The following is a 19,741-nucleotide window of genomic DNA, read 5'->3' as shown; positions in this document are numbered from 1 at the left end:
CCACTGTTTTTTCTACACCTGCATTGCTTGCTGTTTGGGGTTTTAGGCTGGGTTTCTGTACAGCACTTTGTGACATCAGCTGATGTAAGAAGGGCTTTATAAATAAATTTGATTGAAATTTGACTGAATATAGTTTTTATTGTATTTATTTTTATTTAACCTTTATTTAACTTTATAGTTTAAGGGATAAAATAACTAAATAATTAAGCATAATGTTAATTCATCTGTTACAGGTACTCAACAGTAACTTCGATTACCACACCCATATACTTTGTGGACTAAGACACATGGCCGAACAAAACTATAGTACACTGTACAGTAGACTAAGACTTACAGTAAACTAGAATTTGCTATCAAATATCCTTCCCTGCTTACCTGAGTTCTCAAAGTCCTTGTAAGAGGTTGCCCATGACTCCGCCTGCCCCAGCAGGGTGTTCTCCATGATCTGGATGTCGGTGATGGGACAGTTGCATTGTGGGTACTCATCAGAACACATGCAGATACACTGGCTGTTTCGGCAGACGTACTCCCCCTCCCCGTTACACATGATGTAGCTCAGAGCTGACTGGACAAACTTCTCCTGGAGGTACTCTGGAAAGATGACCTGGAGACCTGGAACACAAAGGGAAATGGTTCATAAGATACATGTCTAAAACACAGTTATGCTGTTTTGAAAAGAGAGGTTGGTATGAAATTGCATTTGAACTGAAAGTTTAACCTGTACATCTGTATCAGTGTAGATATGTTGAGATACAGGTTTCAAATCTATATTCAGTAGCAGTCAAAAGTTTGGACACACCTACTCATTCAAGGGTTTTTCTTTATTTTAACTTTTTCTACATTGTAGAATAATAGTGAAGACATCAAAACTAGGAAATAACACATAGAATCATGTAGTAACCAAAAAAGTGTTAAATAAATCCAAATATATTTTATATTTGAGATTCTTCAAAGTAGCCACCCTTTGCCTTGATGACAACATTGCACAGTCTTGCCATTCTCTCAACCAGCTTCAGAAGGAATGCTTTTCCAACAGTTTTGAAGGAGTTCCCACGTATGCTGAGCACTTGTTGGCTGCTTTTCCTTCACTCTATGGTCCAACTCATCCCAAACCATCTCAATTGGGTTGAGGTCGGGTGATTGTGGAGGTCAGGTCATCTGAAGCAGCACTCCATCGCTCTCCTTCTTGGTCAAACAGCCCTTACACAGCCTGGAGGTGTGTTGGGTCATTGTCCTGTTGAAAACAAATGATAGTCCCACTAAGCACAAACCAGATGGGACAGTGTATCGCTGCAGAATGCTGTGGTAGCCATGCTGGTTAAGTGTGCCTTGAATTCTAAATAAATCACAGACAGTGTCACCAGCAAAGCACTCCCACACCATCACACCCCCTACTCCATGCTTCACGGTGGGAACCACACAAATCAAATCAAAGTTTATTTGTCACGTGCGCCGAATACAACAGGCATAGACCTTACAGTGAAATGCTTACTTACAGGCTCTAACCAATAGTGCAAAAAAGGTATTAGGTGAACAATAGGTAAGTAAAGAAATAAAAACAACAGTAAAAAGACAATAACAGTAGCGAGGCTATATACAGTAGCGTGGCTATAAAAGTATTGAGGCTACATACAGACACTGTTTAGTCGGGCTGATTGAGGTAGAACGTACATGTAGATATGATTAAAGTGACTATGCATATATGATGAACAGAGAGTAGCAGTAGCGTAAAAGAGGGGTTGGCAGTTGGTGGGTGCCGGGACACAATGCAGATAGCCCGGTTAGCCAATGCGCGGGAGCACTGGTTGGTCGGGCCAAGTGAGATAGTATGTACATGAATGTATAGTTAAAGTGACTATGCATATATGATAAACAGAGAGTAGCAGCAGCGTAAAAGAGGGGGTGGGTGGGGGCACACAATGCAAATAGTCCGGGTAGCCATTTGATTACCTGTTCAGGAGTCTTATGGCTTGGGGGTAAAAACTGTTGAGAAGCCTTTTTGTCCTAGACTTGGCACTCCGGTACCACTTGCCATGCGGTAGTAGAGACAACCGTCTATGACTGGGGTGGCTGGGGTCATTGACAATTTTAAGGCCTTCCTCTGACACCGCCTGGTGTAGAGGTCCTGGATGGCAGGCAGCTTAGCCCCAGTGATGTACTGGGCCGTACGCACCACCCTTTGTAGTGCCTTACGGTCGGAGGCAGAGAAATTGCCGTACCAGGCAGTGATGCAACCAGTCAGGATGCTCTCGATGTTGCAGCTGTTGAACCTTTTGAGGATCTGAGGACCCATGCCAAATCTTTTTAGTTTCCTGAGGGGGAATAGGCTTTGTTGTGCCCTCTTCATGACTGTCTTGGTGTGTTAGAACCATTCTCGTTTGTTGGTAATGTGGACACCAAGGAAATTGAAGCTCTCAACCTGCTCCACTAGAGCCCTGTCGATGAGAATGGGGGCGTGCTCGGTCCTCCTTTTCCTGTCGTCCACAATCATCTCCTTAGTCTTGGTTACGTTGAGGGATAGGTTGTTATTCTGGCACCACCCGGCCAGGTCTCTGACCTCCTCCCTATAGGCTGTCTCATCGTTATCGGTGATCAGGCCTACCACTGTTGTGTTGTCTGCAAACTTAATGATGGTGTTGGAGTCGTGCCTGAACCGTTGATGTTGAAATGTGTCTGTTACTTGAACTCTGTGAAGCATTTATTTGGGCTGCAAAATGAGGGGCAGTTAATTGCCGCTTTCTGAGGCTGGTAACTAATGAACTTATCCTCTGCAGCAGAGGTAACTCTAGGTCTTCCATTCCTGCGGTGGTCCTCATAAGAGCCAGTTTCATCATAGCAGTTGATGGTTTTTGCGACTGCACTTGAAGAAACATTTAATGTTCTTGAAATTAATGATCATTAAGTAATGATGGACTGTCGTTTCTCTTTGCTTATTTGAGCTGTTCTTGCCATAATATGTGACCCTTTTCAGGAAACTAGGCGTATGTCGCGGGTCACTACTTCACAGGAAAGCCGCTTGAACGTTAACTTTTCTTTCTCATCAAAATGTTTTTGGGGGGCAAAAATGCCTTCTCGAACATTCATGTACCTTAACATACTTTTTTGTGTGTCAATACCTTTAAACCAATACAGTATGCCTCAATGTCACTGATGCGCTTTTCAGGTTGCAGTTTGTCATGACAGACTCTGTACATGAACGCATATTGATGAGCTTTAAAAAGTTGGTTTAAAAGTTTGCCCTTGTTTGACTTTGAGCTGACTTTCTCCGGAGGGCTATTCATGATGTGACAAAATGGAACAGTGATTGATGCCTGCTGTCCTGTTGTGTCTTGGTTTATTTAACACAGCAGTCATGTATTACCTGTTCCTTGTGTGCGTGTGTGTGTGTGTGTGTGTGTGTGTGTGTGTGTGTGTGTGTGTGTGTGTGTGTGTGTGTGTGTGTGTGTGTGTGTGTGTGTGTGTGTGTGTGTGTGTGTGTGTAAACAGTTTGGCAACACACTGAATAGATAACTGCCTCTCTTATGTTAGCGGTGACCTAGCCTTAGTTATCTGGAAGATGGTTGGACTGAAAGTACCTCTTCACACTGAAAATACAAGTCACTGTATTAGAAAATAACTTAAAACCGGTCTGGGCTAGGGGGCAGTATTTTCACGGCCAGATGAAAAACGTACCCAATTTAAACAGGTTACTACTCTGGCCCAGAAACTAGAATATGCATATTATTAGTAGATTTGGATAGAAAACTCTCTGAAGTTTCTAAAACTGTTTGAATGGTGTCTGTGAGTATAACAGAACTCATATGGCAAGCAAAAACCTGAGAAAAATTCAAGCAGGAAGTGGAAAGTCTGAGAATTGTAGTTCTTATTTTGATTCTCTGTCGAAGCTACAGTGTCTGTGGGGTGACGTTGCACTTCCTAAGACTTCCATTGGCTGTCTAAAGCCTTCAGAAAGTGGTTTGAGCCTTCTCCTGTCACTGGGCAGAGTATAGGAGCTCAGTTACTGAGTGGTCTGCCTGGCAACAAAGGGATTGGATATGCGCGGTCACATGAGCACGCCGTTCCTTCTTTTTCTTCTTGTATGAATGTGCTATTGTCCGGTTGGAATATTATCGCAATTTTACATTAAAAATACCATAAAGATTGATTTTAAACAGCGTTTGACATGGTTCTAAGTACGGTAATGGAACATTTTGACTTTTCGTCTCTCATTCCACGCTCGCGCGTTATGCCTTTGGATAAGTGATCTGTACGCACAAACAAAACGGAGGTATTTGTACATAAATATGGATTATTTCGAACAAAAACAACATTTCTTGTGAAAGTAGCAGTCCTGGGAGTGCATTCTGACGAAGATCAGCAAAGGTAAGAGAATATTTCTAATACTAATTCTGAGTTTAGGTTGCCCCGAACTTGGCGGGTGTCTGAATAGCTTACCGTGATGGCTGAGCTATGTATTCAGAATTTTGAAAATGTGCTTTCTCCGTAAAGCTATTTTAAAATCTGACACAGCGGTTGCATCCAGGGGTAGTCTATCTATAATTCTTTAAATAATTGTTATATATTTTGTCAACGTTTATGATGAGCATTTTTGTAAATTCATATGCACATTCCCCGACAGTTTTGGTGGGAATACATTTTCTAAACATCACGCGCCAATGAAAAATGCTGTTTTTGGATATAAATATGAACTTTATTGAACAAAACATACATGTATTGTGTAACATAATATACTAGGAGTGTCATCTGATGAAGATCGTCAAAGGTTAGTGCTTCATTTAGCTGTGTTTTGGGTTTTATTGAAACATGTCCTTGCTTGGAAAATGGCTGTGTGATTATTTTTGTCTATGTACTCTCCTATCATAATCTAATGTTTTGCTTTCGCTGTAAAGCCTTTTTTAAATCGGTCAACGTGGTTCGATTCAGGAGAAGTGTATCTTTAAAATGGTGTAAAATAGTTGTATGTTTGAGAAAGTTGAATTACGACATTTTGTTGTTTTTGAATTTGCCGCCCTGATATTTCACTGGCTGTGTCCCGCAGGTCGCTAGCGTCCCACGTAGCCCATAGAAGTTAATAGATTTTTCTTCCTCAAATAAAACTGCATCTTGTCAAGGCAATATAATCGTAATAGCTTTTACTTTAGTGCAAACAGCGCCTCTGCAAATAATGTGTTATTATTGTGCTGTTGAGTGATTGCACTAATTATGTTTCCATATTGGATTATGTGTGTATTGCACTGTTGGAGCAAGAAACAAGCACTTTGCTTCACTTTGAGAGCTTCAAGTTCCTTGGTGTCCACATCACCAACAAACTATCATGGTCCACACATTAAGAAAGTCTTGAAGAGGGCACGACAAAGCCCATTCCCCCTCAGGAGACTGAAAAGATATGGCATGGATTCTCAGATCCTCAAAAGGTTCTACAGCTGCACCATTGAAAGCATCCTGACTGGTTGCATCACTGCATGGCATGGCAACTGCTCGGCCTCCAACCGCAAGGCACTACAGGGGGTAGTGCGTACGGCCCAGTACATCACTGGGCCAAGCTTCCTGCCATCCTGGACCTCTATACTAGGAAGGCCCTAAAAATTGTCTCAGACTCCTGCCATCCTAGTCATAGACTGTTATCTCTGCTAAAGCACGGCAAGCAGTACTGGAGCGCCAAGTCTATGTCCAAAAGGCTTCTTATCAGCTTCTACCTCCAAGCCATAAGACTCCTGAACAGCTAATCAAATGGCTACCCAGACCTCTCTTTTACGCTGCTGCTACTCTCTGTTTATTATCTATGCATAGTCACTTTAACTCTACCTACATGTACATATTACCTCAATTACCTCGACTAACCAGTGCCCCAGCACATTGACTCTGTACCGGTACCCTCTGTTATTATTTTACTGCTGCTGTTGAAATATGTTACTTTTATCAATTTTTTTACTTAAAGCATTGTTGGTCTTACTTAAAGCATTGTAACGTCTTAAAGCATTGTTGGTTAAGGGCTTGTAAGTAAGCATTTCACTGTACGGTCTACACCAGTCGTATTCGGCGCATGTGACAAATAACATGTTTTTTTTTTTTTACCTGCGTTAATGCCTGCAAATCTGTGTACGCGACCAATAAACTTTGATTTGATTGATTTACTTGCGTTTTACCCAAACATGAAAACTGGGCTTTAAAATCAACAAAAAGACACGGTATGAAATAAAATGCTAATATATTTTTTATTTTGTTCAGTGCAGCCATCTATTTGTATACATTCTTGTATCTAACAATATCTTGACAGCAAATAAACAGTTGGAGAATCAATATGAGTATGTCGTTCATTAAATCCACAAAATAAAAGTTAAACTGAAAACTGGTGGGTGGCTTCAAATGAAATGAAGGTCTTTAGATCAAAATACATTAAGCTTAATCACACAGCGCCATTTATCAAAGTTCATCATTTGCTAATGAATATTGTAAAGAAGTAATCATAGCTGTGGTTAGCTTTCCTTAAAAATCTAAGTAATACCTTCCCTTTCGTGTAACTTGACTAATAAATGAAACCATGTCCATTTCTAGGTAAGGTTAAAACAGTACAATGCAACCTTCCTCTATGAGAGAAAAGAAAGATCGATACGTGCACGCTGTTGAATGCTCCAGTAGTTTTATTGAGTGCAACATTCCGACCCGAGGTCTATGTCAGTACTGTATAGGCATACACAGATTTCTATGAGTTCATGTTGTATCTTGCTACTCCGCTCTGTGTCTCAGTATTCTCACGACATTTAATCCCACCATGTAACTTTGCTTTGTATTCACTCTGTGACAGAATACTCCATTCACAACTGTCGTCCTCATCAGTCCCAGTGCCGATCAGGGGTGGATGAGAAAGGAAGAGAGGGATGGATGGATCATATCTGACCACAAAGAGTTGGATTGCAAAGGGCTCTTTTTCCATCAGGCCTGTCTTCGGCCGGAGCCAATATTCATTTAGCTTGATGTATTCCTGGGCCCTAAAATGTTATGTGATTTGTGGGGGAATCCAGATGGCGAGTTCACGGATCGACGCCGCTCGCTGACAGAGGCAGTGCCAGCGGCCGAGTGCAAAATAACACAGAGTTTTTCAACCCCCTTATTCTCCATCCTAGCACCAGGGCCACTCATTCTCCTTTAGATATTACAGAATCACTGCCCAGACTGCAGGACTCATACAGACACTGCTCAGCCAGTCAGAGGACTCTCTCGTTCTGCCTCTCTTCATTATTTTCTGTCTCCCCTCTGTCTCACTCTCACTGCCTCATTCTCTCTAGCACACCACTCTCTCTGTCCCACATCCATTTCTCTCTCTCTCCCCACTTCTTATTCCCCATCTCTCACTCTTATTCAGTCATAACCGCCCCATCTTATGGTCTCCTCTACTTCAAATCAAAATGCAAAAAAATGTCTGTAATAAATTGAGTCTATAAAAATATCTTGCACTTTAGGTAAAACAACTTATTTTTATGCTAAAATGATGCCACCCTGAAACACTTAGTCTCCTTCCAGTATAATAGCTAAATGAGCGCAGGATATTTTTTCGGTAGCACCGCAAACCATCAGAAGCCAGAGGCAGCACATCAAGGAGTTTAACTAAAGATTTACTTAAAAAAATGGAGGCAAATATCAGAATTATTTTGCCACTGTTTGATAACCTCTAACTTCATGCTCCGTCAGTGCACATAATTCACAGTAAGCCCTCTGACTCACTCTGCCACTAAATAAATAGGACCTTGAATACCAGCTAATCTGATTGCATCATAGGCTAAGGTATTTCCCTCACGTATAACATACATACACTGTGGCAGGACTCAGGCTTCCATGAATGCTAAAAAGTGGCCCATGAATGCAGAAAAGTGTCCTGTGCCCGTGACTTTGCTGTCTCGCTCTTTCTCCCAGAGTTTTTGGTATGTTGATGGATGAGCTAGTGCGGGCGGCGGCCAAGCGTTCACGACTCCTCGCCAGCACTCGCCGCTCGTTGTGATGCCCCGCTCCACCTCATAAGATACAGTTTCATCAAAGATTAATAGACCATTGTGTGGCCACAAACTCGCAAAATAATCATTACTTAATCCACTGGTGCAATAAAGTGCATTACTTTGAATGGGGCATTAAATTACACTGGCTCATTTTAGTACCGCATATAACATGAAAACCTCTAAACTGGAAATCCGCCTATTTTTACTCATCGTAGCCTCGCCCATGTCCCTTGTAATCAAAGGGGCCGCATGGTGGTGTTAAGACCGTAACTGTTAATCCTCTGCTTTGTGCTCCTGCTTTGTTCAGATCAACCTAGGACTCCTCTACAGTGTAGCTAATGTCGCTAGTCATCTCCATTTTTTCATATACAGTTTTTTACGTTCTGGCTATCTTAGTGTGTCTGTTCAAACTATGCCTTGACATAAAACTGTATTGATTGTAAAAATCTTAATTTCTTAGAATGCAGCTTTTTACGGTTCTGGCTGTGCCTTACTTAGAATTGTTTTTATGTCTGTTCTGGGCAAATTATCCGCAGTGTTGTCAAACAGGACTGCTGGTGCAGTAGATTATTTTGTAGGAGACCGACAAGCTCATTTAAGAATTAATAAATAGAAATAATGTTCTGCATATTGCCCTTGATATCTTCCAACACTTAAATTAAATCACTGGTTTCATTTTCAGAAAATCGCACAAATGCATGATGTATTACCTACCTCATCTCTCAAGTAGACAACTGGATTTCATAACATTTTTATGAATACTGGAACACATTATGCAAATACCTAGACTAGTAAAAAAATAGAGCACTGCCGGAGCGTATCTGGAGAAGTGCATCCATACAACTGTAATTTACATTGAACGCACCCCACAATAATATTTGGGTTGCATGTAGTAGCAGGATTGTTGTGGCCCAGGCCCATATTCAGTGAAGCAACAACATCGCTCTATATACTGTACAAGTATATACAGAAGAACCTAATAATTATTCTGTTTCTTCAAAGAGTAATGAGAGGCGATCGTAATTTCTGTAAAAACAGAAAATTACATATATAAATTGCCCTGGCATTCAGGCCGACTACCGCCTTCTCATAAAGGGCAAGGCAGAAATTGCACGTAGCAGCATTTGGTTGATTGAACCAGGTGGGGAGTACAAGATGAGCTGTCCATGGTGTTGAAATATTGCCAATGGTGCTGAACACAGGACACAGAGAGATGAGGTGAGACAGGGCAATACTAAACCGGTGGTAACTTGTTTTCTTCTATAGTTCCAACTCAGCATCACGACCACAGCGGGGACAATAATGTTATTGATTTATTAACAGTAGTACTTTTACAAGATTTTGTAATAGCAGTGCCTGCAGACAGTTGCAAAAATATCGTGCTTTTTGTATTGCTGTTATCAAATGAATGTCCTTACACAATCGGTAACTATCTGATAGTAATCTCTCAGAGCTCCAGTCATTAACTGTGCAAAGATATGTTTTCACACAGTGAAATTGGAAATGTTTGTTTTTTGTACACTCTTAGAAAAAAAAGGTCCCAAAAGGGTTCTGCGGCTGTCCCAATAGGATAACACTTTTTGGATCCAGGTAGAACCCTATTTGGATCCAGGTAGAACCCTTTTTGGTTGCATGTAGAACCTTCTGTAGAAATAGTTCTACATGGAACCCAAAATGGTTCTACCTGGATCCAAAAAGGGTTCTACCTGGAACCAAAAAGGGTTATACCTGGAACCAAAAAGGCTTCTAGAAAGCACCAAGACTGTATTGTGAGAGAGCACAAGCTGCTCAGTCACGTGCACCAGTAGAATTTAACGCCTTCAGCCATATGTTCCTGTGCACAGAAGCGCTAGCAGAAACTCGGCTGGTGGGATCTTCCGCTGATATCATATATACACTTTATGGGTTCAGTCACAAAGCACACGTTCGACATGAATCCTGGAGGGGCCTAGACATAAAGGTGTGACACTGATGTGTGCAAGCTTAAACATTTCCATCTCGGCTGTAAACAGACACAACTACTTGCTAATAAAAATCCCATGTCACATGGAAGAAGGGAGTTTGAAAGATAAATATTTTGATCAAAATTATTAGTATACACTATATATATATATATATATATAAATAGATATCTATATATATAGTTGAAGTCAGAAGTTTGCATACATCTTAGCCAAATACATTTAAAATCAGTTTCACAATTCCTGACATTTAATCCTAGTAAAAATTCCCTGTTTTAGGTAAATTAGGATCACCACTTTATTTTAAGAATGTGAAATGTCAGAATAATAGAAGTGAAAATGATTTATTTCATTGTTTATTTCTTTCATCACAATGCCAGTGGGTCAGAAGTTAACATACACTCAATTAGTATTTGGAAGCATTGCGTTTAGATTGTTTAACTTGGGTCAAATATTTCGGGTAGCCTTCCACAACCTTCCCACAATAAGTTGGGTGAATTTTGGCCCATTCCTCCTGACAGAGCAGGTGTAACTGAGTCAGGCTTGTAGGCCTCCTTGCTCGCACATGCTTTTTCAGTTCTGCCCACAAATCTTCTATAGTATTGAGGTCAGGGCTTTGTGATGGCAACTCCAATACATTGACTTTGTTGTCCTTAAGCCATTTTGCCACAACTTTGGAAGTATGCTTGGGGTCATTGTCCATTTGGAAGACCCATTTGCGACCAAGCTTTAACTTCCTGACTGATGTCTTGAGATGTTGCTTCAATATATCCACATAATTGTCCTGCCTCATGATGCCATGTATTTTGTCCCTCCTGCAGCAAAGCACCCCACAACATGATGCTGCCACTCCCATGCTTCACAGTTGGGATGGTGTTCTTCGGCTTGCAAGCTTTGCCCTTTTTCCTCCAAACATAACAATGGTCATTATGGCCAAACAGTTCTATTTTTGTTTCATCAGACCAGAGGACATATCTCCAAAAACTACAATCTTTGTCCCCATGTGCAGTTGCAAACTGTAGTCTGGCTGTTTATGGCGGTTTTGGAGCAGTGGCTTCTTCCTTTCTGAACGGCCTTTCAGGTTATGTCGATATAGGACTCATTTTACTGTGGACATAGATACTTTTGTACCCGTTTCCTCCAGTATCTTCAATGTCCTTTGCTGTTGTTCTGGGATTGATTTGCACTTTTCGCACAAAGGTACATTCATCTCTAGGAGACAGAACATGCCTCCTTCCTGAGCGGTATGACTGCTGTGTGGTCCCATGGTGTTTATACTTGCATACTATTGTTTGTACAGATGAACGTGGTGCCTTCAGGCATTTGGAAATTGCTCCCAAGGATGAATCAGACTTGTGGAGGTCTACAATTATTTTTCTGAGGTCTAGGCTGATTTCTTTTGATTTTCCCATGATGTCAAGCAAAGAGGCACTGAGTTTGAAGGTAGGCCTTGAAATACATCCACAGGTACACCTCCAATTGACTCAATTGATGTCAATTAGCCTACCAGAAGCTTCTAGAGCCATGACATAATTTTCTGGAATTTTCCAAGCTGTTTAAAGGTACAGTCAACTTAGTGTATGTAAACTTCTGACCCACTGGAATTGTGATACAGTGAATTATAAGTGAAATAATCTGTCTGTAAACAATTGTTGGAAAAAGTACTTGTGTCATGCACAAAGTGCACAAAGAACTTGACTGGCCTGCACAGAGCCCCGACCTCAACCCCATTGAATACCTTTGGGATGAATTGGAACTCCGACTGCGAGCCAGGCCTAATCGCCCAACATCAGTGCCGGACCTGACTAATGCTCTTGCTGCTGAATGGAAGCAATCCCCCACAGCAATGTTCCAACATCTAGTAGAACGCCTTCCAAGAAGAGTGGAGGCTGATAAAGCAGCAAAGGGGGGACCAACCCCTTATAATTTCCCATGATTTTGGAATGAGATGTTTGATGAGCAGGTATCCACATACCTTTGATAATTTAGTGTATTAACGTCCTGCTTCTTTCATTCAGGTAATTTATGCACTTTTTCTTATTATACACATAAGCAGTTGCCAAAACCAACATACTATTTAAAATCCAAACATAAATACATGGCAGGGTTTCAAAGCTCAAATCAATACACAATCTAGAGCTATGTTGAGGCTGCTTGTGCTGCAGAAAGACATAAACATCAACCCGTTTTAGAGGCACTTAAAACTCCATGGACGACAAAGTGGCCATAAAAAGGTGAAGCCTAGGTAATATTAAGCTGTCAAAAATGAGAACCCTTAAATCAGAAAAACTAAATCCCAATCGATGGGAGACCAGAATGTGTGAGTCCACAGCTGGAAGGAGAAAGGAGCATCTAGAATGGCAGCCCAACTGATCCATGGGTCCTGCTGCCTGCTGACACAGATGGGCCTAAAGCTGCCTAAGAGAAAAGAAATAGCTGATTTATGGTCCTGTCGGCCCAAGTGGAAACTCACTCTTGAATGACCACCTCCAATTGAGAGTTGACCAAGAGGTCAATGTGGAGAGATTTCATCAGGTAGCAGGACTCTATGGGGCTCCATGGCGGTGTAGAGAGGTGGAATAAAGGGAGCAGCTATCCATCTTCAAAATTATCCACTATTATTGGTTATCAGGGCCGAGCAAGTGTACTTTTATAAAGAAAATAATTCCTCAGGTCAAGATGCATCTGCAATACCAAGAGGCAGCTCAATACGGTGCAGTATTAACCATCAGTATGATGGACTGCATCCTCTCAAAATGTTATTACGATTTTATCAGTTGCACGATTTGTCTTATTATCTTGTGTGTGTGTGTACATGTGTGAAAATATATAGATAAAAGAGATACAGAAAGGGAGAAAAGAGAAAGAAGGGCCGAGAGATTAAAGAGAAAGGCGAAAAGGAGAGAATGTGTGTATTTCGATGCCTATCACATGCACAGGTCCAACATTTATTCCTTCTTCTATTTGCACCAATGATTTCATAAAATAATATATCGTTGCTAATGTAATTTAGCATCCTAATCAATCTGACAAGTCTGTCATCAAACACGTTTTAATTGGTTGGTATGTTTGTTTGTTTGTTTCCTAAATGTTTACAACTGCTTCAAAAAAGGACAGGAATCAAGCGGCACAGCGATGAACATCTAATCCATCACTCTCCAGATGAATCGCCTACAGGCCTGTTTAATTGATTTTCACTTCACCGCTTTGAAAACTGTTGGCTCAGGCTATTCTAACATATTCATAAATCTTCCAAGATGGGCTCCATGGCTCCTGGAAGGAGGAGAGGAAAAAAAGCAAATTACTTTGTTTGCAGCTAATTTATGGCGCCCATACCGGGGGTGATGTGGTCTGGGAGATGGGTCGGGGAGTGAGTAGGAGGCAGGAAAACTCTGTAGTCCTCAACCAGCTCTGCATGCACCAAGATTCACGGGACATGCAGGCATATCCCATGATTAAGTGACAAAAGACTGGCCAGTTTAACTACAACTTGTTACAGTGGAACTGACACTATTTTAACTTTGCAGATATTAAACAAACAGACAATCATAATATGCTGAATAAATCACAGCTCGTACATTGTTTGCTGCCTGAAGCCATTAGGGTGATGCCCTCTTTTAGTTTCACCCACTCAATATTTTTGACAAATATGGGCGAAAGTACACACTGCATAACTACCAATCGTTTTACTTCCTTTTTGGACCAGAACACACAGAGACATTATGGAAAGAACTTTAGCGGAATTAGACAGAAATTATTTAAACTAGCCATGATACTCAACGCATTGTACAGCAAGTACTGCAACCAATGTCAAATCAAATCAAATTGTATTAGTCACATGTGTCGAATACAACAGGTGTAGACCTTACAGGGAAATGCTTACTTACGAGCCCCTAACCATCAATGCAGTTAAAAAATATGGGGGGAATGTGGGAGGAACAGTAAGCTTAGTCATGGACATTTTCTCCATTGACATTTGACTAAAACACCTAAATAACAACATTTTCAAATAAATATATTTTCTGGCACTGCTCTTTGTGATTGTAATCAGTAACATAACTTTTGGATTACCCAAAGTCAGTAATGTAATTTGATTACTTTCCGTTACTTTTGGATTACTTTCTCATTAAAAGGTATTAGAAGAAGACAAAAAAAGGATCCTTTAAATGCATTTGGTGTGTTATCATAGTGTGCTCTGACTTGTGGTTAGACTCGCTCAGGTGGAATAAACTTAAACTTTAACCTCTTTTCAATGCTGAATTTAATTTTATTGAGAAAACAGAAAGGTGTCATAATGTATTTTTTACGCAAACATCCTTTCTGAATTTAAAAGTAATCCAATAAGTAATCATCTAATTTTTTATGGTAACATAAGTGATCATGTGACTTTTTTTGTAATAAGATTACACTTAACTGATGACATGTTATCAGTTACTACCCAACCCTGCAGGTGATATAACAATCGGCTAGCTCACAATGCTAGGATATTCCCTTTGTTTCCACTCAGATTTTGATGGAAAAATCTGACATCAAGGGAGCTACGTATCAAAGCAACCAACCTCCTTTTTTCGTTACCCACAGGCAAACTGAGTGATGCCTTCTCTCCCCCAATCCCCCCGCCCCCCAACACTCAGAATTCAAGATTTTTGCATTAGACCTCTTGTGTGACTGACTTTAAGATTTGCTGGACCATGCAAAGCCCTAGGTCAATGGCATTTGAGGAAAATTATTATCAATCTACTTGACTTGGTGAAAGTGGAGGTTGCCTCCAAACCCTGATTTAAAATCTGTTTTTTTCCTCTCCTTATAGGGGTTGGGCTGAGGTTAACTGTTCCTAGATCTGTGCTTAAGGAGAACCTTGGAGCTTTGCTTACATCATTATTGACCGTCTTACCATAAAATGGCATCTGAGTTTGTTATTTGTGGTCACTGTTTGTGGTCACCCTGGAGGTCAGTACTGATCACGGTCAGAGAACCTATCCATGTGTCTTTTTTTGGGTCGATTGTTGGGATCCCCCAGGGATCCTAACAGCAATATTATCTCAGCCCAGCGCCTAATGATGTAAATACCTGTATTGTATTGTCTGTCGTAGAATAATGAGGCATTGCACAATCTTTATTATGCGTAGATTTAGTATTGTGGCCTATAAGTTTATAGCACATATTCATGCATACTTCATTACATGTAAAAAATAAATCTGTTTGAGGACAACTCAATGGTATCATGACTAATCATCCTTACTTCAATCCAACCTCATGTCTTTATTCCAAAGTAATGTACGAGCTGTGATTATGCCCAACACTTTCCCTTTTTATTGTGCCAAATCTAACTGATTAAATAGAGTATACTCTTTATCCAGTCTGGTCTGCCACTTCCATAGCACGCTAACTTTTTCAAGTAAAGATCTTTTAGAATTAGTGAGTAAACACACTTTCCTTTCAATCCTCATAAATTAATTTTTGTCTTCTCTTTAACGCACCAACCCGAGTAACCCCGGATATTGGTTTGTTTGCCGACACACTACTTTGGGGAACTATAATTTAGAAAAGAAATACAAATGGTATGGACAAAATTATTGGCACCCTGGAGCTAGTACTTGGTTACACATTCTTTGGCAAAGATAACTGCAGACAAATGCTTCTTGTAGTCATCACTGAGCTTGCTGCACCTTTCTACTGGCAATTTGGCCCACTTTTCAGCAGAAAACTGCTCTCATTCTTCAATGTTTGAGGAGGTGCCCTGCACCAACTGCTGTTTCCAGCTTTCGCTATAGATTTTGGATGTGATTCAAATCTGGACTCTTCGCTGGCCACTGCAGAAGAGTTCAGCGTCTCTTCTTGTGTTTGAGAAGTTCATTCAGGCTTTCTTGTGTCTCCTTCAGCAATTAGTGGGGTCTTCCTATGTTTACCAATTACCAAATTAAGCATTCAAAGAAGAGAACCCCCTCCCTACAATCAAATATGGGGGAGGTATGATAATGCTGCGGGGTTGCTTTGCTGCCTCTGGTACCCAGAGGCCTATAACAAAATCTGTGTCTCTTTTGAAGCTTGTGGAACTTCCAGAAGGACAAAAACCCAAACACACATCAAAGCACCCTGGAAAAGTTGAAGAAGGAAAAACTGGACTTTTCTGGAGTGGCCACAGAAAACAACAGTTGGTAGTGGGCATCCTTCAAACATTGAAGAATTAGAGCAGTTTGCTGCTGAAGAGTGCAGTTTGCTGCTGAAGAGTGGGCCAAGTTTTCAGTAAAACAGTGCAGCAAGCTCATTGAGGGCTACAATAAACATTTTTTGGCAGTTGTTTGGGCCAAAGGCTGTGCAACGAAGTACTAGCTCCAGGGTGCCAATAGTTTTGTCCATGCCACTTGTCTTTATTTTCTAATGTAAAATTGTACATTCAAGTTCACAAAACTAAAATTGGTTCTGCAATGTTGAAAATTCAATAACAAGGTGTGGAGAAACAAACACTTATTTTTTATTTTTTATTTCAACTTATTTTAGGATAAATAAAAAATTATTTAAGAAAAGTACAATGGTGCCAATATATTTGGCTGCAACTATATATGCAAATAAGCCATTGCCATTCGAGGATATGCCATTCACTGTGTAACCTTTATTTAACTAAGCAAGTCATTTAAGAACAAATTCTTATTTACAATGACGGCCTACACCGGCCAAACCCGGACGATGCTGGGCCAATTGTGCGCCGCCCTATGGGACTCCCAATCACGGCCGGTTGTGATACAGCTGTGTGTTTACAGGTAGCTGCAACAGTGTGATTTTAGGCATTGCCAGATGAGCTAAAATCTAGTGAGAGATAAACCACAGACAAAAGGGAAAAACAGTATTTTTGGGTAAACTCTGTAAATGTGTAGTTGCACTGAGCCGATGGGGTATAGTAGCCACCTTGCTCATCCTGTTGCAGACCCTCTTCCAATAACTGCTGCTTACTGTATGTCCCGTTTTTGACAACTGAATGGGATGTACCAGCTTGCCTGCATGCCTGCCATTGATGCTAAGGTATATGCTAACTGTGGCTAACAGTAGTTCAAGTTCAGAAGTGAGTTTCTTGTTAGCTAGCTAACCAAATGACTCTGGAAACTTAGCTGTAGCCACTAAAGCTGATAAAAACTTTTTTTGGGAAAAAGTCTGCCACTTACCCACTCGTCCAATCGATGACTTACATCCTCCAAGCAGCTAGCTACAACAAGGTTTTGTGTTTTTAGATTGCTAAATAAATACATAAATAGATGGTCTATTAACCACATTATGACTTATGATCAATGTCCTTGTGTTCCTGAGTTGGTTTTGTATACCTTTAGGTAGATATCGTGCTGGGACTAGAGGGCACAGAGTAGACTAGAGAGAAAAGAAAAGTGATAAAAAGGTAAAAGTTTAATTAAAAGGAAGGAAATGGAGTGGATTTGCCATTATGTCACGATTCCCACCGACGGTGGCGCCCCCTCCTGCTCGGGTGGCGCTCGGCGGTCGTCGTCACCGGCCTATTAGCTGCCACCGATTCCCTTTTGCTTTTCCCTTTTTTTATTTTGTGACACCTGTGGTCAATTAGCCATTAGAGGGGCTATTTAGTTTAGCTGGCCCGCTCCTGTTCGTGCGGGATTAATGATTGTTTATTTGACAGACGGCTTATGTTCGTGTCGACGTTGTTTTGACGCCGTATGTACTTTCTCCCCTGTGTGTGGGAACATTTGTTTTTGTGTGAGTGTATATTAAAAACACCACTACCCTGTGTTCGCTGCTTCCTGCGCCTCATTCCTCCTCCACGACTACCAAGCCGTAACAGAATCCCGCACCTAGATAAAAGGCATGGAATCAGCGGGAGCAGCGGCCACTCCTCTGCCCTCGATGGAGGAACGCGTACTCCACCACACGACAGTCCTCCATCGCATCGGATCGGCAATCGACCAGATGATGGAGAGGATGGACCGATGGGAGAGAAGTGGTATCCTCTCTCCACCTCCACTTCCCCGATACAGCCATCTTCGCCCCCCATGACGTCTGGCTCTGGCGCGCTTCGTTTGGCGCTCCCGAGGGAGTACGATGGGGCGGCGGCTGGGTGCCAGGGATTTTTGCTCCAGCTTGAGCTGTACCTGGCCACCGTCAGACCTGCTCCCACGGGGGAGGAGAGCGTGAGTGCCCTCGTTTCCTGCCTGACGGGCCGAGCTCTGGAGTGGGCTAATGCGGTCTGGAACGGTCCAGACTCAGCGAGGGACCACTACCCAGAGTTCACCCGCCGCTTTCGGGCCGTGTTCGACCACCCTCCGGAAGGAAGAGCGGCGGGTGAACGGCTGTTCCACCTCAGGCAGGAGACGAGGAGTGCCCAGGACTTCGCACTGGAGTTCAGGACCTTGGCTGCTGGGGCGGGTTGGAATGACAGGGCCCTCATAGACCACTACCGCTGCAGTCTCCGGGCGGACGTCCGCAGGGAGCTGGCCTGTCGGGACACAGCTCTGTCCCTGGACGAGCTCATAGATATGTCCATACGACTGGACAATTTGCTGGCTGCCCGCGGGCGTTCGGAGAGGGTCCTGCCCGTTCCACCCCTGTGCACCCCCGCCCCTACCCCTATGGAGGTAGGGGGGGCCGTGCAAAGGGACACCGGAGGAGGTGGCTCCTCCTGCACCAGCTGTGGTCGGAGAGGACACACGGCCGACCGGTGCAGGAGGAGCCAGTCTGGGAGTCGAGATGGCAGGCAGAACACTTCTCGGTCACCTCAGGTGAGTCAGCACCAGATTCACCCAGAACCCCCTGTTGGTCACGTGTTTTTACCTGTTTTGTTTACTAAATTGCTTGGTAGACTGCTGGAGCATGACCTATACGTTAAGGCTGAGAAGTGTGAGTTTTCCAAACGAGCCGTCTTCTTTCTGGGTTATCGCATTTCCACCACGGGGGTGGTGATGGAGTGTGACCGCGTTAAGGCCGTGCGTAATTGGCCGACTCCAACCACGGTGAAGGAGGTGCAGCGGTTTTTAGGCTTTGCCAATTACTACCGGAGGTTTATCCGGGGTTTTGGCCAGGTAGCGGCTCCCATTTCCTCACTGCTGAAGGGGGGGCCGGTGCGTTTGCGATGGTCGACGGAGGCGGACGGAGCCTTCAAGAAGTTGAAGACGCTGTTCACCGACGCACCCGTGTTGGCGCACCCGGACCCGTCTTTAGCGTTCGTAGTGGAGGTGGACGCGGCCGAGGCTGGGGTGGGTGCCGTGCTATCACAGCGCTCGGGTGTGCCATTGAAACTCCGCCCCTGCGCTTTCTTTTCGAAGAAGCTCAGTTCGGCGGAGAGTAACTACGATGTGGGGGACAGGGAGTTGCTAGCAGTGGTTAAGGCTCTGAGGGTGTGGCGGCACTGGCTTGAGGGGGCTAAACACCCCTTTCTCATCTGGACCGACCACCGAAACCTGGAGTACATCCGGGCAGCGAGGAGACTGAATCCACGTCAGGCGAGGTGGGCCATGTTCTTCGCCCGGTTTAGGTTTACCATCTCCTATAGATCGGGTTCCCTGAATACTAGGGCCGACGCGCTGTCCCGTCTCTATGACACGGAGGACCGGCCCATCGATCCAACTCCCATCATTCCAGCGTCTAGGCTGGTGGCCCCTGTGGTATGGGAGGTGGACGCGGACATCGAGCGGGCATTGGTGTTAGAACCTGCGCCTGCGCAGGTGCCCTTGGGGCGCATGTATGTGCCGCTCGGTGTTCGTGATCGTTTGATTCGGTGGGCGCACACGCTACCCACTGCGGGTCATCCTGGTGAGGCGAGGACAGTGCGGA

General features: G+C 42.9%; 1 protein-coding gene across 1 annotated transcript in view; it reads right to left on the bottom strand.

Annotated features, from left to right (window-relative positions):
• Positions 1 to 19,741, bottom strand: part of LOC115159541 (BMP/retinoic acid-inducible neural-specific protein 1) — a 154,075-nt gene that overhangs the window by 17,443 nt on the left and 116,891 nt on the right. The window contains exon 6 of the mRNA XM_029709357.1: positions 376 to 612. Coding sequence (XP_029565217.1) covers positions 376 to 612 — 237 coding nt within the window. The remainder of the gene's footprint in view (positions 1 to 375; positions 613 to 19,741) is intronic.

This window comes from Salmo trutta, chromosome 23, assembly GCF_901001165.1.
Source record: "Salmo trutta chromosome 23, fSalTru1.1, whole genome shotgun sequence".
Lineage (NCBI taxonomy): Eukaryota > Metazoa > Chordata > Actinopteri > Salmoniformes > Salmonidae > Salmo > Salmo trutta.
This window is presented reverse-complemented; position numbering and strand designations above follow the sequence as displayed.